At 37.4% G+C, this 24,847-nt stretch overlaps 2 protein-coding genes across 4 annotated transcripts in view; one reads left to right on the forward strand and one right to left on the reverse strand.

The window, feature by feature from the left end:
- Positions 1-18,424, reverse strand: part of pik3r4 (phosphoinositide-3-kinase, regulatory subunit 4) — a 35,018-nt gene extending 16,594 nt beyond the window's left edge. For 2 of the 3 annotated variants that reach the window (XM_041245085.1, XM_041245087.1), the window contains exons 1-14: positions 18,228-18,424; positions 16,574-17,336; positions 15,960-16,093; positions 14,654-15,236; positions 14,374-14,508; positions 10,460-10,681; positions 6,756-6,929; positions 6,099-6,244; positions 4,730-4,933; positions 4,172-4,373; positions 2,997-3,085; positions 2,312-2,528; positions 1,959-2,124; positions 1,161-1,325 (exon numbers count right to left, since the gene is read on the reverse strand). In XM_041245085.1, coding sequence (XP_041101019.1) covers positions 1,161-1,325; positions 1,959-2,124; positions 2,312-2,528; positions 2,997-3,085; positions 4,172-4,373; positions 4,730-4,933; positions 6,099-6,244; positions 6,756-6,929; positions 10,460-10,681; positions 14,374-14,508; positions 14,654-15,236; positions 15,960-16,093; positions 16,574-17,291 — 3,155 coding nt within the window. In that variant the 5' untranslated portion in view covers positions 17,292-17,336; positions 18,228-18,424. Of the gene's footprint in view, positions 1-1,160; positions 1,326-1,958; positions 2,125-2,311; positions 2,529-2,996; positions 3,086-4,171; positions 4,374-4,729; positions 4,934-6,098; positions 6,245-6,755; positions 6,930-10,459; positions 10,682-14,373; positions 14,509-14,653; positions 15,237-15,959; positions 16,094-16,573; positions 17,337-18,212 lie in introns of all 3 variants that reach the window. The other variant, XM_041245086.1, reaches the window with a different exon arrangement.
- Positions 18,425-18,468: 44 nt separating this feature from the next.
- Positions 18,469-24,468, forward strand: LOC121313007 (THAP domain-containing protein 6-like). Its single transcript, XM_041245088.1, has 6 exons — positions 18,469-18,546; positions 18,783-18,869; positions 20,612-20,704; positions 22,009-22,216; positions 22,726-22,857; positions 23,452-24,468. Exons 2-6 carry the CDS (start codon positions 18,832-18,834, stop codon positions 23,629-23,631), a joined length of 651 nt encoding a protein of 216 aa, XP_041101022.1. The 5' UTR covers positions 18,469-18,546; positions 18,783-18,831; the 3' UTR covers positions 23,632-24,468.
- The last annotated feature ends 379 nt before the right edge of the window (positions 24,469-24,847 follow it).

Raw genomic sequence — 24,847 nt, forward strand, 5'->3', positions numbered from 1 at the left:
TACAAATAACACTGCAGAATTAGGAAAGAAACAATTGAGAGGATTCATTGTGCATTTACTTTAAAAGTGGCGCTATTTAAATTACAAATCGGGTAATACACAGCAATGAACCTGTTTCAGAGCAACGAGTCAGTCAACAGGCCTTTATCAGGGTTTCATATTTTATCCTGGTTATTATTAGAATGCCAGTAAAACGCTAAACTTAATTTGTGGAGTACTGTACATAGGATTACTCTCACATGACATTGCTGGACTGTTACTAAACTGTTTCATATATTTTATTATTATTGTAAATGCCAGCAATAAGCTAAACAGGTCTTTTCAAAACACCTTTATTTGTAGACTGAACTACTGTGTTAGTGGAAGACTGTAAATATGATTCTCACAGCTGTGCTGGACATTTGATTTTCTGAACTGTTGTAATATAATTCTTAGGTTTTTTCCTGCTTAATTTAATTCCAGCAATGAGCCAAGTGATATCTATAAACATTATAACAGGTGTGATGTGTCTTCAGGTGCTTTACTTACTATTACAGCAACAAGAGTTTGATTGGAAAAAAACAAAAAAATAATTGTTCACTGAAATGTACTTATTTTAACTACCAACATTATATTTATATTCAAATGCCATATTTAATTATTAATACGCTAATAAAAAGTGGGAGCAAATGGAATTGGTCATTTTATTCCAAAGAATGGAACAATTAGTAGCCCTAAAGAAGGCTACAATTGAAGGCAGTGCAGATACCAGTGTTTTATGCAGTAGTATAAAGCAATTTTATGCAGGCCACCAGTTAAGCATGTAGTCTATATCTATGGTAACAACCAACAGGGCTGCATAGGGTCAGAGGATGATTGAAAATCGCAGTGCCACATTAAATATCTTGTTTAAATTTAAAGTAAATTGTAAAATTGTTGAGATACTTGTGTTGGAATATTGTTTCCCAATTGTATAATGCGACAAAAATATATTAAAAAGGGTTAATGTGTGGCTGAAGGTTTCTCACTGATAATTTACCCTTTCTCAGTCAAAACAGCAAGTTTCTCAGTATCTAAAAAGCTTAGAGGGAACGATGGACACAACATTAAACAATCTGCTGTCCATTAACCACACAGACTTCTAAGTTGAAAATAAATAAATAAATAAATTATGAAGATACCTTGTTTGAAATGGATGGACTTTTGGAGATTTGGGAGGCTTGTTTGATTCAATTGCCAAGAGTTGGATAGATCCATTATCTGAAGCAACAGCCAAGTAATGAGAGCCTTGGCAGAATGTCAGTGTTTTGACATGTCCTCCAACACGGGAGTAGGTCAAAACCGACCTGTAAAAACAATGGGGGTGTTATGAGAGCTTAATGGAGGGAAATATTGCTTTAGGGACATTCTAGGTCTTTCATCTCAGCATGCCTTTGAGGACCTAGTATAGTGCCAAATATCATGTTTTAAAGTACAACAAAACAGAAGCACTCAACAGTTAAGATGAAATTACTTTAACTACAAAAAACGTTAATCCCCCAATGGAAATGTAAAATTAAGCCAACAATAATAAACTTTTGAAATGCTGCTAGGCATAGAATGACCAAATGACGTGAATGTACCATATAAAGTGCCAACACAAATATTTTGTCCATTACAAAACAAATGTAAAACTGTACAGAGACTATTTTCTAATTCTACTGATAATCTTAAACATGTCGATGGGATCCACTGTAATGGTTTTAAGAGCTGAACCCATAATACAGCCAACCTGTTGTCCAGTAAGGCGATATGAATTCCACACCCCCGAGTACTCCAGCAAACTTTCTTAAACTTTTTGTAGTACCAGATAATATTTTTTAAACTTAAATGTCTATACATTCCATAATTTGGTCAAGTAAGCTATCGCCTTTTGTGGTGTACTTTGTAAAGCTGAAAAAAGGTTGCCATAGGACATCAATAGAACCCAGATTACATACCTGGTGGTGGTGGTCTTTCCTTCCATTTTTTGGCTGTCCCAGATTTTCACGGTTCCATCATTGGAGCAAGTTGCAAAAATGGAATGCTCGTCAGATACGCGGATGCGGTTCACAGCAGACTTGTGCTCATGCAAGTGTGCAACCAGTAAGCCCTTTGGATGCCATCCTGCAAAAGAAAGCATTCACTTCTGTTAAATTGGTACCATTACTATATATTTTTTGGTATCTAGCTCTGTCTTAAGTCAGGGACTGGTACATTGGACTCCTAGACAGGAAATCAGTACAAATACTGTAGGTATTTACAGTAGATAAACACGTCTTAAATTTTTTAAAAAATGGTTGCATAGGATTACCTGGAGGAGGAGGCTTGGTCTCCCACTCAGCACTCTCCATCATTTGCTTGGCCATTCGTTCTGCATTACATTGCTCCCTCTTCTGCTGGACCAGATGCTGCAGCTCTGTTTTGCAGGTAGTGAGCCTCCTCTGATAAGTGGAAGTGCTGCTTATAGCCTGCACTGCAGGTAGAGAAGTGGTTGCTTTTCTGGTCTGAATTCCTGCTCCATCAGACACCTGAAACATAGGAATACTGCCCTGAAACATGCACTCATAACCCTTTTTTTCCCTAATGGGATATATCTTATACAAGGCCACAAATACATTATCTTGACCCAAGTTGACAGCTCATTAAATTTGTATTTGTCCAAAACCCTGGTGTATGTTACATGGTTACATGTAACATCCTACAGAATCTCCCTCACTTCAGGACAGTGTTGAGGCACACTGGAGTTCTGTCTCTGGCTGCCCATACTCAGTAGATCAGAAGTATTGAAAAGAAACATTGGTTTAAAAAGTATTTCTCTTTCATGGTAAATCAAAGACAATGGCAATGATTTCTCATCAATGCATTTGCCAAACTTTATATGGAATACCTAATCGATGGATCAGGAGTCTTGCTGTCACCACATATAACCATACAGCAACCTTTAAGGAGCACTTCATTTATCCCAAAGACTACTAAAATAAATAAACTTTATGTACCGTCTGTGTTATGTTGGAAGGCTCCAAGGAACCAAACATGCTTTTCCATTCTTCATTCATATTGGAGTCTTGTTTTGTATGTTTTCTTGCTAAAAATAAATAAATAAATAAATAATATTTAAAGTGCTGGGACAAGCACAAGATGTTCATGTTCAGATATTCACTCATAATTTCATTCTTATTCAAAAAGTAATAAAAGCAACTATATTGCTCTGACTGCATTGCAGCAGGGGCAGGGGGACTGTGTGTGTGCCTTTATTTTACAGCAAGACATTACAATATGTAACATTTTAAAGTAGAAAAATATCCTAGGAGTAAAGAATACGTTGTGTAGGCCTTACTTTACCCCAGTGAATTAACTACAAAAAGCAAAAAGTAATACTTGTGCCTTTTTGTAGCTGAACAAGCAAACAAAAACCGAAATTTAACTTTGAACATTTCAAATAAAACAAATGTGGTAATGACATTGTAAAATGAAGGGAAAAAAACCTCAATGTTTCGGTTCTCATTTCTTACATTCCACATAACAGAAAGTCTAAACAAAAATATATAACATATAGAATCTATATAAAAATCACTACAGATTTCCAGCAAGTAGGACACTGTTTAAGCAAAGTATTTCTGAATGACGTGCTTGTCTTTGTTCTGTTCATGAGATTCTGGCTCGCTCTAAAGCAACACAACGCGTTTTTTAATCCAGACGGTGTTCCATAGAGATCACTATGCATGTACGCATTTAATCTGGTTTGTTTATCTTTTGCAGTGTAAAACTTTTAAATAGAGGCTCAAGAGCTGCTGTGTTGATGCTGTGTTTTTTTTTTTTTTATAGATATATTAATCTCACATCTCACACAAAGCTCTTTTTCATTTGCCATTTCTGAAACTGTCGCACAACTTCTGGTGTGGTAAATAAGTGCAAGACATTTTTGTCATTTTTAGTGAATATAAACGTCTGATTTTTATATCCAAACACATGTAAAAGATATTTGTTCAAATGTTAGGGTATTTGTCCCAGCACTAACAGACAGATTAAGCTGTTGTAGAACAGTGTCACAAGTTTGAAGGGAGTCATCCACAGTGGAAAGTAGTTTAAGTAGCATAATTAATGTAACGTACATATGACAGTCATTGACATATACACTGGATTCACAACCACAAACACACACTATACATACCCCGTTTGTCATCTTGTTCTTGCTTAGGTTTCACAAGGTCAACTTGTCGGCCAGTGATTCCCAAGGTACCAAGATCAATCACACCACTCTGAGTGCTGTCATTGATATGGCTCTGGTCGATGATGTTAGCTTTGGCCTTGTTTGACTTGAGCATGAAGTCTTTCAGGGCCAAAAGCTTGTCTTCTTCAGATTCTGTCATCCCCTAAAGCACAACACATAATTAGCACGCACGCACGCACGCACGCACGCACGCACGCACGCACGCACGCACGCACGCACACACACACACACACACACACACGCACACACACGCACGCACGCACGCACGCACGCACGCACGCACGCACGCACGCACGCACGCACTAGATGCCGCTTACTAACAACCTCTCGGTTCCCAGCAAAAAGTTGTCATTAGCCATATGCCAATAAGTGAAAAGCCCCCATTTTCAAGTGTATTTATATGGAATGATATATACTGTAGTCGTATTTCAATTCCAACATGAGGCTGGAGACAAGTCAACTCTTCTCTTCACATAACAGAAAATCACTGTTCAGTACCTGAGAAAGCAGCTTCTTTAACAGCTGAGCTATGGCTGGGTCCTCAGGCAGAGGGCACTCAGGGATGGAGCCGTTGCGTTTCTTCTGGCGCAGGTGCAAGTGCCTAAAGAGGCTACTGATATCCTTGGATCGTAAAGCATAGTCGAATATGGAACGGCTTACAGGCTCCTTAAGAACACTCAACAGCACTATTTCTTTGTCGATCTGAAAAGACAGGAAATCAGTGGGTAACAGGGCATCTATACTACCCTGTGAATCAGATTTTATTTTATACATATATGCAATTGCAATTATTACATTATTGGGTAGAGCAATTGAAAGGAAACAAACATTCCCTTCATTGTCCATGCATACACAGTGTACTTTTAATGCTGTGTAAATGGGCTTTGGCTATAAATTGACGAGGGTGCCTGGAATCACTCATATAGGTAATATAACTGCAAGCATGTCTTGACTCTCAGTATGGAATCACAAAGAGGATATGGGCCTAAATTCAGGCACTTGTTAGTGAAATCAGTCCAAATGTTGTGCAGCTGTAACCAATGTACATTTTGGTGAGGACTCTGTTTCCATATAATCAAAGTGGCATAGAAAGTTAATTTCGGGCACATAGCCTCATTTCCCTAATGTATTACTTTAATCAAAATCACATACTGTACTATAAAAACAAGGCTGGATGAAACACTCATTTATTTATTTTTTTTTATTTTACCACATGTATTTGAGAAAAGGATACCAGGATATGTGAGAGTACACACGAAACAAGATCGTTGTAATTCCTACCCTTCAGGGTGAGAATGTGTCATGATGGATGCAATACATGTCCAGTAGCTTCTGGTAGTCTGAACTGACATACAATAAGAACTCTACAGCTGAATGCAAACAGTGGCTCACACATCATTTGCAATTAACGTAAAAAAAGATATTGCTAAGAGCACTATAAAGAGCAACATGGCATAAAGACAGAATATTACCATTCTCTTAAATAACATATTTTTTCTGCAGTTGGTCATTAATTTCTCTGAGCACCAAGATCTTTACAAATTTGCAGACTGTAAATAAATACAATTGCAGAAGTAGAGAAAACTAACCTGCTACGGTCAAACTTAAGAATAACAGTCAAATATTGTGATACAAAAATAAAATGTCTGGCATGACTGTTACAGTGACTAACACCTTTTAGCTGACAATGGCAGTGCATTGTAGAAATGTACCCATACTTAAAATACACCCACCGACTCTTTTTCCAGTGTCAGGAAATTGCCCGAAGAACATGAATCTGCATTTGATATAAATAAAAACGAGCTGCTGTATTTACATCTACTCTTAATAAATATGAGAAAATGTTATGCTGGCCAAAGCCTTTTACCTGGATTATTGGCTGTGTAATAAATGGGTTCAGATATGGCATTAACTTGCAGTATACATCTGCAATGTTCAGATGCTGAGCCACCATAGTTATGAATCCCACGGCCCCGTAACGAATCCAGAGATTAGGGTGACAGAGAAATGGAGCTAAAAAAAAAAAAAAAAAAGAAAAAAATGATTAAAAATTTAAATAAAAAGTTCCAAAGAATTTCTTTTTTTTATAATATTTTGAAGACTAACCAACTCCCTTGAAATTGTTACGGAAATAATGGGACACCGTTAAACCACACTGTCAGGAACCAAATGAAGCTTACCTACTCACTAATTTAGTTTCATGCATATTACGATATGCTAACAGTAATTTTGAATCCATCAATATTTATATAGAGCAATGCACATCAGGTGGTTCTCTAGGGGTATTTTACACAAAATTAAGAAACCTTATTACTATTGGTATAAATATACTTAATCTTGTCACAGACTCCCCCTCCCCAACATTAACCAAAATCCAATTTTTCATCCCTGGGAGTGCTAACAAAAGATCAGACAGACTATCCCAGGAACATCCCAATGCAGTAATTAAAGCCAGCTGAATGTCTAGCTCCCTAATGATTGACCTCTCCTTGTGTGGTAGGTAAAACCATCGAATAGGGCTTACCAATATCGCTGACAAATTCATAGATGTGTGGCTTCTGGAGCAGCCCGAGCTGGCACATGCAGGTCAGGGCATTGAGAGCCTTGTAGATGACAAATTCTTCAGCGTCACTTAAGCCTTGCTGCAGTAAAGGCTTCAGGATGGAGGAGCTCTGCCAGCCCACATATGCTGCAACCCCTGAAGCACAGAACACAGACAAAATGATCATGCAGTTACCCACAAAACATAAGGCAAGACAGATTAGGGCCTATTCATATTGAGGACTATGCTATATTCAACAGTTATTTTCCAGATCTGTTTATAGTATTTTCCAATTCGAAGACTTTGATAAATCTGCCCCATTAGATTTGCTATTTTTCAAAAACCACAAGATAAATTGAATTAATCTGTAAAATAGGGCAGTTTCAATCAGATGTGTCTTGGCAATGGTGTTCAGCTTGATCTCATGAGCTGTAAGAAAAATAAATTGACAAATGTGGATCCAACCCTTGGCACGGAAACACAAGAAACATTTCAAACAGTGTTTCCACAGGTTTCCCATCATTCCAATATTCCTCCAGGACTCAAAGATCTGGAATCAGTTGTCTAAGTACAGTGGTGCCCATAAGTATTAACCCTTGTCTATTTCAAAGCTATTATCCACAGTGACATGCTGTACAATACATGTTGATTTTGATCAAATGTTTTCCAGGCCCATAGCCCTGACTTGACAAGTGCTGAATCCAAATCATTCAATGTTGGTAAGAAGTTTTTAAGTATTGAGAATTGAATCCGTTCTGATCAGAGCAGTAGCAAAACACACCCCCAGACTTGTGCAAAAAGCTTGTACTGTATGAGCTATGACCAGGGCCCTGATGTCATCGCATTTCCCTTAAAGCAAGATCGTTTCAGGAGAAGTTAATTTTTTATATAACTTTTTTTACTACTGAAATGCATGAGAATATATGTTTAAATTAAATCTATACAACACATTTTGCATTGTTGAAACAACTGTATAAATAAATGTAATGTTTACACTGTACAGAACATAATCATTAATTAAGAGCAGGACAGAGGAAAAAAAAAAAGGCATGGACCTTAAGCGTTCTCTGCACACTGATCCTTAAGTGCATATGCCAAAAATGCATATGAAAATAGAGTGATAACTATTGAATATTAAAATTATAAATCATTAAGTGCAGTACCTGCCTCTCATAATTTTTCATGTGCTGCTGAAGATTGTTTTAAAAAAAAAAGAGGACAATGTTCAACTTGCTGTTTTAATCAAACTAGATATAAGGCTGTTTAATTTAGCAAAGAGAGAACAAGAGGGCAAAAGTGAAAGCCAAGTAAAAATAAGTTTAGAACAGAGGTAGAAAGCACAGAGTTATAAATGCATGGAATAGCTGACCAGGTGAAGTAGTAGGATCTACAACACTGGGAATAAAAAAGACTAGGTTATGTGTTTTTAAATTAGTTTCCCCGAGTACGGGAAAATGGTGTGCGAACAAAGGATGAGACTTGATGGGCCGAATGGCCTTTTCTTGTTCTCAAGCTTTTCTTATGTTCTTATTCTTATGTTTATTTGTTCATATATACTTTTGCTAGTTCAGCCAGATGTCTGGCTTCAGGCTGTGGCTTAGCTGAGAATTCACAACTTCGTACACCATACACCAGTACAGCTAGTCACTGCAGCCATTTGCTGCATGTGACGGAAATTATCCTTCATTGGAGGCCAAAAGGTCAATACATTGGTGTACTGGGGCACTTCCAAAGCCACAGATCGATATTCTCCCATTTCTCTTGCAGCATCCTCTGTATATCCAGGTAAAGAAGCCAAAAGTGAGTCGTTTCTGACCGGTAAGTTGACAAGGTTCGGTTTCAAAACTCTGACAGCTTTAAAAAATCCTGCAGCAGGCAGGCAGAACTTGGGTAAAGAGGGAGCAACGTGCATGTTTGTAATGCATGTTTGTAGAGACTACACTGTGGGACTGGATTGTCAGAATTCTGCTACAGATTGGATAAGTTGTCAGCATTATAGTGGATTTCACACTGAACAGATTTGGCTTTTAATATTTTCACTGTATCTTAACTGCATCTGTGTTTTCGTTGATGTATTGGACAGCATCAAACCATGTTTTCCAGCAGGTTACAATTGGCTCTGTGGGTCCTGGTACCTTTTCAAGTGGCTTTCCCTCTTTTTTCTGACACATTTTCAGAAAGTTTGAAAGATTTTTTTCACAGATGAAACTGGCAAAAGTGAACTTGGTCTGCCAAATGTGTCTAACACGTGCATAAAAATGTTCTGTAGAGGCGAATTAAGAGAGTTCACAGCCATGCCTTTGAGAATCATAAAATGTCTTCATATTTGCGGCATTACCAGAAACAAATGCAGTAATTCATTCCCATTCAATACTGTACTCAAAGTATTGTTGCTCCATCCGTTTTTTGCAGGAACACAGATTGCAGTGTGACTGCTGGACAGTTATTGATCTGATCCATTTTGTAAACTAGGATATTCAGTACAAAACGATCTTCGTTATCTGTCATTTCACCTACCATTAAAATTCATCTAATCTAAAATTTTGCCTCTTTGAGCTTGAAAAACTTTTGGAGGGCAATGTTTTCTCAGCCAGGTTGCAGACGGTACGAACCCCAGTTTTCAATTTTTCTTTCAGAAAGTTTTCAATTTTCCAGAGGCATGTCTGCTTTAATCAAACTTCTGTCAGCTGAAATCTAGCCAAGTCTCTAACTTCGACAGTTTTTGTTTTGTCTTAGCACTGACAGACTTGAAACAGTAGCTTGCTTTTTCATAGTCTCCCCAGAGTTGCTTTGCATCATTTTCCATTTCGGTGTTTCCTGCTTTTAAGGTGCTTGACACAAGTGTTCCTTCTGTTGTGGTCTATTGCTTCATTACACACTGAACAAAATATCACCCGATGAATAAAACTCACCAGGAGGAAAATCTTTTTCATGTTGCTTTGCTGTAATGCGTGATGTTGATGTACCTCTAACAGCCATAGCTGCAGTTTAAAAAGCGCTTTTTTCCCCAGTGTTTAACTTCTGTTTAACCAATGCATAACAAAAGGAAACACAGTAAAAACAAAATGCACCCTGAAACTATCATATGAGAACTGAACATTATTTTAGAAGACTAAATGTGAAATTATTACATAATACAGATTTTTCATGCCCTGCCCTCCCAAAAAATGTACATTTCTGGCTTTGGTATGTTTTTTCATGTTTGCTGGCTATAAGCTGTGATAAATCCAAAGTAGAAAATTCATTTACTTATAGTAATACTTACAGGACCACTGGTAAAAAATACTAATAGACACCACTGCAAGTATGTACTTATTTCGTTAAATTCAAAAAATGTTTCCATGTGTACGTTGTTCCCATAACATTTGTTCTTAAAGAAGGTGAATGTGTTTTAAAATGTTTCAAATATAAAGCATCAAAAAGTGATAGCACTGTTAATTTCTTCTTGCTTCCTTTAGTAACCTGTTGCCATCACTATTGGAGAGATAAAGACCAGAACATTTTTCTTTAAAAGATTTAACAGCCAAATTTGGTTTTAAACCACAGCTAAAAACAAAGTGGACCATCAACAAAGTTTTTGATACAGCAGCTTTTAAGGCAGGAGAAGAAACACGTGTGATGAGCTGATTCCACTGTAACCCTTAACCTAGTTTCAATAATTAATACAAACCGACAATAATACAAACCGACAATGCTATCAAAGAAAGCTCCTCGGAGATGCCAGTCATTCTTGTCGTTCAGGAAGGTGATCATGTGGGACAGGAGCACATCATTGGCCTTCTGCCTTCCGAAAAACACACAGAGCCGGGTGATGCCGTTCTCCATCAGCGTCTGCTTCACAATGTTCTCTGGGTCGCTCAGCAGCGTCACCACTTTCTGCTGCACCATTTCATGGAGGGCCTGCAGCTCTATACAGAAGAAATGGGAAAATCTAAGAAACTAAGACACAGACATCATACTGCACAGCAATTCTAACCAGCAAGTGAGTATAGGTCTAATTTGCACTAAAGCTACAAAAAGAAACTCACATCACTGTACTTAGATGATTGATTTCAGATCTCTGCAGACATAACAGGTGCATGGCAATGCTCAGGTTATTATATATATATATATATATATATATATATATATATATATATATATATATGAAATATAAATATGAGAGAGAAAAGAAATCCACAATGACCGGAGATCACCTCTCAAACGTACAAACGGGGAGAAAAAAATTTGCATGTTTGCCCCTTTTTCAATATTTACAAAACAGCTTACTTATTAGCACTATTATAATATGCATGAGTCTAATTTTAAATACGTTTTGATCCTTTGCATTTTATACTTTATTACGGAGTATGAAGATATTTAAAAGATAATAATCAGTGCATTTACATGGCCAGTTATAGTTCCACTAGTATTTGGAATACTGAATAATCAAAACAAATATTCTGCCATGTAAACAGCATATTTGGAATATGAAGAGGAATATTCCACCTCTGCATATTCGGAATATTGGAGGTGGCGTATTCCACTAGTATGCGGAATACTAGTGGAATATAAAGCCATGTAAACAGCATATTCCGACTATGAAGCGTAACCCACAACAGACACGCGCAATGACAAATACTCACAGTATTAAACATGACGGCACATGTGAGAAAACACAGCTACTTTTGGTCTGATGTTTACCGAGTGGTCCATTCTAATATGGTGTATGTTTATTTATTTATTTATGTATTTTTTATACGACTGTATTAAAGAGCTTCAGAAGCGACTCTTCTGTTCTAGTTCAATGCCAATGACAATGTAGGCTAAATCAGCCGAAGTGGCTCAATATCAGTAAGCTCCAATACAATCCAGTGCACATCAGTGTGTTACTCAAAGAAACTTTAGTGCAGATCTCTAAAAAATACAAGTAATTTCAGTGTCTCAGTATTTGGGTAATTGAAATCTGAACGACTCTAAAATGTGCAATAAATGCAGTGTAACATGACACTATACTGTATGCATGTTACAGGCATCATTGCTTGTGCAGTGTATGGTCTGATAGGGGTAGGACAAGTACACATTTGACAGAGGAATAGTTGAGGTAAAAATAGTCAACAAAAAAAATCATGTATGTGATAATGTCTGTTGCACTATTTGTGAACGTACTGTTCCATAACCATATATAGATAGATAGATAGATAGATAGATAGATAGATATAGCAGGTTCAAGCGCTGAGCTTGTATTAAATGAATTAAAGAAACAAAAAAAACTTTAACAAAACACTGCTCACAGAGGAAATTAAAAGTTTAAACAAAAACCCTTGTCTTGCACACAAACTACCAGGATGAGTAGCAGTTGTTTTCTTTATATTTATTAGATTTTTTTCTTCAAACTAGCAATCATTTAATCAATGCAGAGATGACCATGAGTTATATCTTGAACGACATGTGCAGAGGAATCCCAAATATTTACTCACAGAAATCATTTGCATATATTTAAAATGGGAGGGATACCAAGATATTTAGTAAGCTAAGGATCTTATTGGGGAATTAGCAATAATTGCCCATCCTGTCTTTCTGCACGTATCTTTCCCACCATTGTCTGAAAATAACGAGCAGTTCCCTTTCAATTCGAAGACGGCCACCAAAACATTGTTAGGGGATACACTCCTGCCTATTGGTAGGTGTCACTGAGCTCTTTCTTTGAAAGCTGCTGATAGGCCCTCTCCCCTCGGTGACCCCCTTGGTCCTGCCTCCTGAGGGTACTTAACCGTCACGCAGGGGAGATTCATTCTCTTTCACTTGTCAGGATTGGTTTCGGTAAGAAAAACTTCCCTGTGCTGCATGGAGCCTTTTTTCTTCTAAAAAGTGCTGCGTAAGCTACTGCTAGTTCCCCTGCACTTTGTGCTGAAAGTTGGCCTTCACCACTTTCCCAGAATCAGTGGTTTAAAAATTCGTAGCCTTTTTATTCTATTTCTGACTATCAGCACCTGCTCGCTCTGTGTGTCAGGCTGCTTCTTTCTGTTTGTCTGTCTTAGTACGGTAAGTATTATTGTTAAGACTTGTGTGTTTTTCACCTTTTGCTTTGGAGAGCACTGTTACTCCATGGGGCCGAGCTAGCCCACCAGCCGTAGCTACGCGTCCCCGTGCTCGCGCAAAGGACTAGCCGCATTGCGGCTGCTTCAGCCGGGCCAGCCGTATACACTGAAGCTTCCCTCGTTGTTGGGTTGAGACATACGCGGGCTGCGCAGACCCTCACCTCTGGTGTAGGTCCCTCAATCTACAGACAGTGTGCTCTTCCCCATCTGTCCTGTAATATTTTAACTGTTTTTTTTGTATTTAAAAACTGTTTTGTATTACTGTGTGTGTAAGCCAATTGCCCGCCGCGGCTTCAGCCTCGTCCCCGTTGTATGCTACGCGCTACTCAGGCGTGTGACCATGCGGCCAGAGTAGGCACTGTGCACAGCTGCCCCGGTGTTTTTAAATACTGCGGTGAGTAAGACTCTGCCCGTGCTACTTCAGTACTATGGTGCGCACGTTGCCCATTGTCTCACTGTACCGATACAGGCTAGCGCTCCAGTGCTGCACGGTACTCTGTACACTCGGCACTCTGTGCGCACGGTGCCTGGTGCTGCACGGGACTCGGTGCAAGCTGTGCACATTATACCTGGTGCTCGGTGTACGCAGTGCACACAGTATCTGGCGCTAATGTGGGAACGCAGCACTGCATGGTACACGTTGCACAGTGCCAACTCTCCCCGGCCCTGCGCTGGGTGAGGGTTACCTCTCCCCTGTGCCAAGGAGTCCAAACGGGAGTAGTTTCCAACCGGACGCCTCCAACTCGGGTTGGGGCGCGGTCTGCAAAGGCAGAGGAGTCAGCAGACCCTAGTCGGGCCGTTGGACGTCCCTGCATATCAACTTGCTGGAGCTGCATGCAGTGTTCCTTGCCCTTCAGCACTTCCTACCCGTTGCGGAACAGACATGTGCTGATCCACACAGACAATACATCAGTGGTGGCGTATGTCAACCACCAGGGTGGCCTTAGGTCCCTGGGGTTGCATCACCTAGCCTTCAGGCTTCTGATTTGGGCCCAACAGAACCTAATGTCCCTTCGGGCAACGCATGTTCTGGGCGTGGAGAATCGGGCAGCGGACCTCCACTCGAGGGAGGGCCCACATCCATCAGAGTTCCAGTGCCAAATATACTAGTTAAATGTAACCGGCCGAGTCGGTGCTGAGGTGCTTCCTAACTACCAGCCACTGTCGAAAATTAATTTTAGATATATATTTAAAGCTCCATATAAAGACATCTGGAAAACATTTTCAGATATCTCTAAATGTACTTAAGATATCTTAAAATGATTTATAGATATCTTTAAACATTTGAGGATCTCTTCATTTTGACATATCTGGTAATGATTTAGATATGTATAAATGATGACTTGGCAAATGTTAATTTTTGGTGCTGCAATTTAAATATTTGCACATCCTAATGGCATATGAAAGTTAACTGCTATATCCTACTTTTCTTCAGCTAACTTATATGAAATAGCCCTCAATAAATTCAATTTACCATAGCTATAAATCTAAAACAGGTATGTATTATTTATACAAGATACCTGAGTCATAGTTTTCATTGGGGTGTAATGTTTCTTCAGTATCTTCTCCATTCAAATCATGTTCCATATTTAGGTTATTTTCTTGCACAAGTTCTAGAAAACGAAGTGCAGTCTCAGCCAGAAGTGCTATGTTCTCTGTTAAAACAAAGACCAGGTTACATTCTTAAAATACATTAACAGAATACTTGATGATATATCTGATTTGTACCTCCTATCAGGTTTCAAGAAAATATATTTTACAGGAATGTACAACTGCACCTATCCCATACAAAGCACTTACCAGCGTAGGCAAGTCTTACAATAGTAGCTTCATCCTGGGCTAAATGGGCGATTCCAGGCAAGATGTACTCTGGATAGATATTTATGTCATTACGGGGGACCTCTTTGACAAGCGCAAGCACTTTAGTCAGTGTCCTCACAGCTTCTGCCCTCACCCTGGGCACTGGATCATTGCAGAAGTGCAGGAGGTAGGGTGTGATGCGATCCAGCAAGATCTCCACACACAGCCTCTCTGCCAGGTGCAGAATGAGCTCGAGAGCCGCCAGTTTGGAGTCGCAGTAGCGGAGGGTCTGCAGGCACGACGTGATGACGGACACCAGTATGACCAGGCCATGCTCCTTTGTTTCTCCCTCAGCCTTCTCTGCTTTTTCACCCCCGCAGAGGTTGTGGATGATGTTTTCCAGGTCTTTGCGTATTACTAGGATGCGTTCGTCTGCAGATTGGATGGTCTCTTTGGCAAATTGTGCCATATAAGGCTGCAGGAATGTGTAAAATATATCAGGGAAAGCATTGCCTCTCTGCTGCTTAAGGTACTCTTCTGCTGTCAACCGCTTTTCTGGCTCACGCTGGACCATCTGAGCTGCCTGAAAGGATGCAAAAAGGGAAACAATTAATATTAAACAGCTTTTGAAGCAGCAAAGTTTTTTCCAAATAAACCCCCTGTTAAACAGTACAGTTGCATCCCACAAACCCTGTGATTTAATATTCACTATTGAGCCACTATCCTTATGTTTTGCAGCTTTTAAAACTTACATGCTGAGATTTCACAATGCTCAAGATGAAACGTTGCTGGTGGGTACTGGTACCTAGGGTAATTACTTAAAGTGTTGTTGTTCATACATAATTTCGCACAAACAGACATTATCAGACCTACAGAAAAGATATTAGAATGCAGCAGTTGCAAAAAACAGAAGCCCCACCAGAGATTCTCAGCACAATAAAAGGTAGAACTTTAATTACACAGTAATAGTAAAGTTAATAAGATAGACAATACTTAATAATAGAACTTTAGGAATGCTTGATGCTTTCTTAAGAGCCCATGTGGGAAATACAGCTTTCTGGAATATTTAGGCCAGTACACACATCAACAAGCACCATCTCCATTTTTGACTAAGTCAATTTTTGTTAACTATATATAAAAAAATATATATATATTTAAATATAACATATATATATATATACACATATATATTTCTTATCATATATATATATATATATATATATATATATATATATATATATATATATATATATATACACAAAATTTAATAGATGTAAGATTTTCCTGTACTGCATAATACTCTTACCAATTCGCGGATGCTTCTGTCCTCAATTTTTGCCAGCACCTGTTCAGCTTGAAAATGTCCCTTTCGATAGGCGAGCAGCTGAGAGAGATCAAATAGGGGTACTCCTTCTGTGAACAGCTCAGCTATAACACAGCCTGAAAGAAACAAATGCTGTTTTTATTAGACACACATCATGGGCAAGTTAAGCAAATGCAAAAGAAAGTGGAAGCTAATTTTTAACAGCATGAAAACTAGCAAGGGACTCATTCCACTGCTCCTTCCTGCAAATAAAGCTATTTATACAATACCAATGGCAGGGATATATTTAACCCTATCCCTGCCACAAAGTTATCTGACTCAGTCTCACATTTACAATCACAGAGGAAATGAAACATCAATTAATATTTTTAACACGCCCATTTGTTTTAAAAAATGACTGAGGACTGAGGAACTTTATTTAAATATTATATATATATATATATATATATATATATATATATATATATATATAAAAAAACACATATGTATATATATAAATATATAAACACAGGTGTCCACACACATGTGTGTTGTCTTACAAGTGTGACTTTATTAATGGGTTAATAGACTCTGCAAGACATAAATGAGTATTGTACCTGCTGAAAAGATGTCCATTGCCTGTTTGAGCTCTCCTCTTGTACGCTGACTGTTGCTCGTAAGATCTACCAGTGGGGTAGTTTGGTCACTCTCATTTGCAAACATGCTCCCATCAACAAAGCGCTCAGGGGCTATATAGCATGTTCTCCTCCGGGAGGTATCAAAGAAGTAATTAAAATCAGCAGGGTTATCCTCAGGAAGGTAAGTGGGTTTAAAACTGGCAAAGTCAGTCAGGAGAACCCAGTTCCAGCTAGTCACCATGACATTCTCGGTTTTAATGTCTCCGTGCCGGACTCCAGATTTGTGAGCCTGATCCACGGCATTCAGAATCTGGAAGGCAATCCACTTCTTTTCAATGTTGTTGAGAAACGGTCTGGTACTGATTCTATCATACAGGTTGTCCCGCACATACTGACGAAACAGCATTGCAGCCTTTTCAGTCAAGGTGGCCTTTTGGAATGGAAGACAGTTTTGTGACGAATGAAGCCTGATTTTCAGCTCCTCCAGCTCTTGTTTGTAACTGGTTAAAGGCAGTGATGGGTCCTGAATGGCAAACACCTTAACAACCACCAATCCCTCCCTGTGTTTAGCCCTGGCCACTTTAAAGAACCTGGTGCTGCCAAGGCTCTTGTTATATTCAAAGTCATGGATATCTGAGAAGTAACTGTCAACAGAAAGAATCTGTGACGGTGCAATACCAGCAAGCTGATTCCCCATGGTGTTACTTGTAAACAATCTTGTTTGGTCCTGAAGTTGCCCTTCCTGAAATAAATACATATTGTTGTCAATCACAAAGTACAATTACATTCAATCCCTGTATGTTCATTAGATTTTCTGTAAACCTGAAAGGTACTTAAAAAATGCTACTACCACTCAGAATAAGTCCCCAAACAAACTAATTGAGTTTGGAAAACATATGGATCCCCAAAAATCTAAGTTTTTGACATTCCTGAAAACTGATTGAAAATATAAAAATCTTCTTTTTGCACGACCTTATACGATTTTGATTCAAGCTGCCATACAATACAAAGACATGGAAAGATATGGAATACGTAAATATTTATGCCCTAGCACTAATCAATCATTCCCAAGATGACCCATCGCCCAAGTGATATTCAACTGCTAATGTTAGTTATCAAGAAACAGCAAAGGAGTATGCAGGAACGTTTCAATTTCTATGTATTTAACAAATAAAACAAATATTAACAGTTGATAATATAATTATGTATTTTCATATTTATGAGTGTGTTATTTGAAAACGTGTACCAATATAGCGCTAATAATTTAAATTACATATATTACAATAATTTAAATTACTATACCGTAAAATACACAAGGACAAGAATGTTCTATGCTGATTTTATTAAAAAATTATTAAATTCTCTAGGTTTGATTGCTGTTATTCAGTTTTCATATATGTAATGAAGTATCTGAAACACAACCTGAGGCGTTGCGTAAATCTTGTGATGATAACAATGCAGCAAGACTGCATGACAATATAAACAGAAGATAATTTAATCTACTGTACACATTTGTCATTGGTTATTTCGTACACGCTATCGATTATAAAAACTACCAAAGATGGAGGTAGTTCTGACCATAAACAATAATTATACACATAACAAAAAATATACGAACAGTTTTTGACAGTACCCTTTTCAGCGCATTTTAGTCGTACTGTCCTCATGCAGCACGATGTCCTTCTCTTCTTTTGCTTCAAACACTTATTACTCTAAGTACAATTCAGGTTTTATATTGTCACTTCTGTTTAACTACAGTTATTTGTTATGTAAAATGTTACAGTTCCTATTTTTTTCTCTCACTCTCTCTCTTTTGCTAATTCGCGTGCAAATAATGATTACTTCCTCCAACTGGTATTCTACATCCGGATCACAGGAGATATTTCAAAGATTTGTTATTGGCCGAAGAAACGCGACTAAAGTTACCGCCATCTTTTGCACGGCATCGCAGGGTAAACGGTGTATCTAGAGTTTATAAACAGTTAATTTATCTCTAGTTAAGTAGAGTTAAGTTATCTCAGTTAACAGTTATGTTATCTCTACAAGAGACAGTAGTTTTTTTTTTACAGTGTGATATTTTTATTTGCATGCGTAATGTGGTATAAACAAAATTAAATACAGCTGTCACATGTATGTGTATGACCCATATAAAGCTGGTTACGTTTTTTGTTTTTGTTCTCTTTTTCAGATTCAATAGTTGCCTTTGCAGACAAAGCGTGCAGATAATTAAGTGATGGATGCATGATGTGACTCAAGGGGGGAGATCACAGCAATGGTGGGTACTTTGTTTATGATAAACAAGCATGGCTACGTTGTTTTGGCAAGTTGGTACTGTGTGAGCATATACGATGTGGGCGATACTGGTGAAGTGCCATTGATATTAATATCCATACCGATTACAAAAAAATAAATAAAAAATGTTGTCATTGATCACCCAGTACGTTGAGAATTCTGTACTTGGTCATACCCAAATTAACCGGCCTGGGATATATTTAAACGGATAGAGATATATATATATATATATATATATATATATATATATATATATATATATATATATATATATATATAGTTTATCTGAACAAAATACAAGCTTCCAGATGGTTAGTGAAGAAGTGAAATAGCTTTGTATTTACTATAAACAATACATTGTGTAATAAGCAAAAGGTTTTGAATAGGCATAGTGCATGCGGGTCATTCTTAAGATAATGACTCCAAACAGTTATAAATTATGAAAACAACTTGGAAAGCAATGAACAGCTGGTTGTTCTCGAAAATATGGTCTGGATGGCAGTCCACTGATTTATGATCCATTGAGCAAATCCACTTATGTTAGCACATGTAGTGGCCGCGTTTCCACTCAGCTTAGAAAGTCGTCTTTCTTATCTCCTCAGTCATTCTTTCTGTGTAGCACGCGCATACCGTGCGAATTCCACACGTTATATGAAGTCCTCGTCTAAAACACTGTATGACTTTAAAGGGTGAGTAAACAATCTTACGCTAAAAAGCCGTACAATTGACCAAAAACTGGAAACATGTCCTGCAGGCGCATCTTATGCTGACAAGACTTCAGCATTGGAAATCCTGTTTGTGATGTAATGTTAGAAAGTGGTACATCGGGCAGACTGTAAAACGTGACCAATGTAATGTCATAAAGTGGTACGCCGTCAGATTTTGGTACAGATCCGATTTTCCTATTGTCAAAGGCACATTTACCATTAGTTATACTTTTTTTTTTTGCAAACTTAACCTTGAAACAGATAATCAATTACTTTAAAAAGAAAAAAAAAAATATTCACGACGAACAAGACAAAAAGAGAAGTCCACCGAAAAGTGCATAAGTAAAAAAAATGTACAAGACCCAGTGTATTGCATATGATAAATATTTATATACTATTTTCTTAATGTTAGAAAAATATGATAAATTACATTAAAAACGGTGTAAAAGACTGGAAAATGTGATAAATTCAATTAAAAGATGTAAGACCAAAAACAGCATAACATACCAGATTTCTATGGGCACATCCCTGCTTTCTTAGCAGAGATTGTTTAGGCATGTGTGAGCAAGCGCAGTGCGCTGCATACCACTTTTTACATTAAGCAAGATTTTTAACTGTGCTTTCTATTTCTGCCGACCCAGGTGAAATTCTGGGAGTTGTTCTGCAGCTCCCCATTGGACTACAACTTTTCTCCTTCTCCTACTCTGCCCCAGTGGTTAAAACTTGATGTATACTATTATTGATATGCATCTATTTGAGTTGTTTGATTAATGTGTATCTATAATAAAACAACATTTGTGAAAAATAAAATGAAAAATTATTTAAAAAAAAAAAATAATAATAATAATAATTTCACAGGGCCTTAGGTGTAGTTATGTGTAGCTTTCTGGCCTCTAAAGTTAGTTACTAAGCAACCCCAGCACAGATGCACTCCAGGCCAAAACATAATTGACTATATGCTAATGTTCACGCTAAGTCTCTCTCTTTTTTTTTTTTTTTTTTTTTTTCCCATCCACAGGTGCATTTTCGTTATGGTTTTTTCATGCTGTGCTGTTATTTGCTCAAATCGTCAAACTACAGAGAACAAAGACAATGGGGTGACCTTTCATAGGTAAGATGATGCTGGATGCAAGATCTGAAAACAGAAAACACACCCACCTTTTTGCTATTTCTAGCTGTACGCACACTAGCTTCCCCCGTTCCTGAAGCCTTTTACCAAAGTCTCTGTAAAGGCATGTATTATTCTAATACAATAAATAGGCTTATAATTATGGCTGTGAGAATCGAAATGGCTTAGAATCTATTATATATATGATATATATATATATATATATATATAATATATATATATATACAAAGTTGCAGTTTTGGCACAGCCTTTATGTACTTGCTTTCAAAATTAATTCAGATCATTTGTTCAAAAACAGTTTTTTGTATGCAAAAAAAAAAAACACTAAGTTTTGTCATGGATTCTGAAGAGTACCTCCTTGTCACTGTTTGGTGATCTACAGCTGTGGCCAATTTAGTGGACCTGGAAAATTTCTATTAACTCTGAGACATTTTTAATATTGATATAATACTATAAAATTTAGATCTCTTTATTTAATATCATGCAATCAGAAACAACAAAATGATACAAAAAAGTCTACCTTAAGCATTTCAGGTATTAAGTATTTCATGTCAGATTTTGAAATGTCACATGGTTGTCAGTTTTTTAAGTATATGGAAAACTCCAAAGCCCTATGTAAATCGATATGTTAACGTAACACTGTTCAGCAGGTTTCATTCTTCTTTATGAAGCAAAATTTGTTTATTTTATAGAGTGATGCATAAATTTTGGCCATAGCTGTACAGTAAGTAGTTTGTGTAGTAGAACATAGGCTGCAGTCCATGCTTCACAAAGCTGAAGGTTCTGTGCAGATTCTTTAAAAGAGCTGGCAATATTGCATTGTTTCTTAGCTCTGTCACCAGCTGATGTTTGCTTTTTAATCATCCTTTTTTGTGCACTTTTTCTAAGTGCTTGTTGATGGAGCTTTTTCATTGTTAGTCCAGGGAAATATTACAGGCTGTAAAATAAATTATGTCACGGTCTGCATGTAATATCCTGGTTTATACTCTAACACAATCCTTTTGGAGTTATTTTTGTTGCTACTTTCTCTGGTTGAGACAATCATTGGTTGGCTAGAGATGATAAGGCATCCCAATCCTGCACTAGCAACAAAGAATGTTAGCTTGACTTTTCCTTTTTAAAAAAAGGTTCCTTTTCCTGTGAAGTGGTTACGGTTTCCGCAACAAATTCATGGCCTGTGATTCTCACTGCCTTACTTATAATCTATTAACCATTTTATTTCGGCCAGTGATTGACTAGTTTCACACCTAAAATTGAATAGTAATATCATGTTGTTTTCTCTATAGGGTGCCAAAGAATAAACAACAACGCAAGCTTTGGGTTCAAGCTTTGTGCCGTATAGATCTTTCCACAGGACAACTATGGGAGCCAACCAATTTCAGCTACATCTGTTCACAGCATTTCAGACCAGGTGACTTTGACCGTACTGGCCAAACTGTGCGCCTGAGAAAAAATGTTGTCCCCTCAGTGTTCTTGTTTCCATCTAATTTTCAGGTAAAGAAATATGTGACGCATCACGTCATAGAGCTAAAGCCCTTAGTAACACTGTATATCTATGGACCACATTTATCCCTGACAGAGATTAAATAAAACTTTGTGTCACAATTGTGATGACACTTGATATGCACATTCCTTAGGTACAGTAACATAACTAAGGTATGTAATTGGTTACGTTAATTAAAGCTGTAGCTGCACTGGGGAAATTGGATGAATTTTCTTGGTCTCAACAATAGTGGTTAGGTATTGTTTAATTATTTGAATGTTTTATATTTTTACGTTCCTTGTAGATTTTTTTGTTTTCACTGTCCTCCGTAACCATGAGTCATTTTGTTTGCAGTTTATTTAGGTTAGAAGCTACCTCGCTCAAGCATTGTTAGTCTTAATGTGATACAAAGAAATTTCAAATGGCTGTATACCATCAATATCAAGGTCTACTATATATTACATGTATTTACTGGCATGCAATAACTTGCAGATTGACACAAAACATCCACTGTTTACAGCCAAAGCCAGTCAAGAAACGAACTACAAACACCTCACAGAGAAAACTGGCAAGTGATGTTGAAGTTCCCTGTAGCAAGGACAAAAAGTCTTTAGAAAATCTGGACTCCAGTATTGCTCAAACTATAGCATTGGTATGTATCAAAAGGGTGGAATGTTTGTACTGTGGCCCAGTTTAAATATAAAAATAAAAAAGAATAAACCTGACATTTTACATATATACCACCATTATGATGAATTGAATAGTCCCCAAATACTACTTGTTAAATTGTTTGACTAAATAGTTCTGTTGTATATTTTAAAGTTACTGTAAGGGTGAACTAGAATTCACAAAACACAATGGGGTACAAGTACAGTAAACAAGCCAATGTCGATGCCTTGCAATTTTAAAATAATATGCAGTAGCCAACATGCCATTAAGAATATATGTGTTCTTTTCATTGATCTAAGGATTTCCTTTATTGTTGACTAGCTCCATTTGTGATGGTAGTAATAGAGGAATTTCAGTCATGCACAAAATCTTACTGATGGTGTGCTACAATACGGGGAGGAAATGTAGCAACCAGATCAATATAGATCTCCTACCTTCTTGACTGAAGGGGCATCCCTTTAGCTCATCTGGTTGAACCGTAGGAGCCGAGAGGCTGTGAGTTAAAATCCTGAAATTTCAATAGTCACATGAAACATAAAATGTAATTCTTAAAGCCATCTTCCTTTGTTTCTCTTAGGATCACTCTTACGTTATCACAGACAGCCCCCGTGATCTCAAGAGAAAATTGGACGATCTAATCGAGCAAGCAGAAGACCTGCAACAGCAGCTGTACAACGCAACACATCGAGAGAAATGCCTCCACACAGCCATGGGGGTGGACACACTGGAAGACTACGAATGTGATCTTCCTGAGTGACTGCCAACACATTGCTGCCCTAAATCAACAGATGTGATTGAATACCAGCAGCAGTACATTTTGCGAAATGGTGTCTACATCAAATAACGTGGCATTGTGTTAACTTTAAATAGCATGTGCCATTGTAGCAATGGTAGAGAACACTAAACTTTTTTTTTTTTGGTGAGTGATCAAATATACTGTTCAGAGAGAACAGTTGGAGGTACGCAATGTGAGATTCTTCTTACTAGTCTGGAGGAGTGAAAAACATTCCTCAGAATTCAGTGGTATACGGCTACAGCGCATAGGAAGAGCCAATGTGAAGCAAGCATAGAAAGGCTATTTACAAGAGGCTTGTTCAGAAAGGGCTAACATACTGTAACATCTCCTAGATGACCAAACTTTTTTGAGGACCACCTTTTGTGTTATAATATATATTTTTAAATGTTTTTCTGGCATGAAAACAATTTAATCATCTTAAAAAAAGTGGTGTTTTCACTTTGCATTCGAATTTGAACTGGATCATCAGGGCGAGGCTGCAGGAAATGTATGTAATTTCATGATTATGTTTACTTTAGGCAACATGTAGCTGTGAGACAATGAACGCTGTATTTGTAATCTGATTGGCTGAGAAGATTTTTGTAAAAGAGGTTTGTAATATGTAATAATATTGTGTTATAAATGACAAGTTCAGACAGTCTGCCACCTTTAACTGTTCATAAAATGTAACATGTTCAGAGTGACAGCATCGACTTGATTAACATGTAATTTGAAATGGGATTTGCATTTGGCAGCAAAAGCTGTGACCATCAATATAAAATTTATCAGGCAAATAAAATGTATGTTTACAACAAAATGACAAGTTAATATGATAATCATTCATAACTTCCAATCATTGCTCAATACGAATTCTAAGGTAAGACTATAAGAAACAGTATAGGACACAGAAGGTGGCCAAAACATTTGTCTATGTGACTTTGTTTCTTATACTATGTTAATCACCAGTTATTTACATTATTGGTGGGAGATGTGTGTGTTTCTCACATAACTTGTATAACTGGAACAAATAGGGGAAAATGTCTTGAACTGTAACTTTCTTATTTACAGTAATTTGACCACTGATATCCTCACATGACTTTTGTTTTAATATTGTGGCTTTCCTCTTCAGAGACACTCCAGACCACATTGCTATGGTACCATTTTTTTTTTTTTTTTTTTTTTTATTATTGTCCTTAAC

Source organism: Polyodon spathula, chromosome 3, assembly GCF_017654505.1.
Source record: "Polyodon spathula isolate WHYD16114869_AA chromosome 3, ASM1765450v1, whole genome shotgun sequence".
Classification (NCBI taxonomy): domain Eukaryota; kingdom Metazoa; phylum Chordata; class Actinopteri; order Acipenseriformes; family Polyodontidae; genus Polyodon; species Polyodon spathula.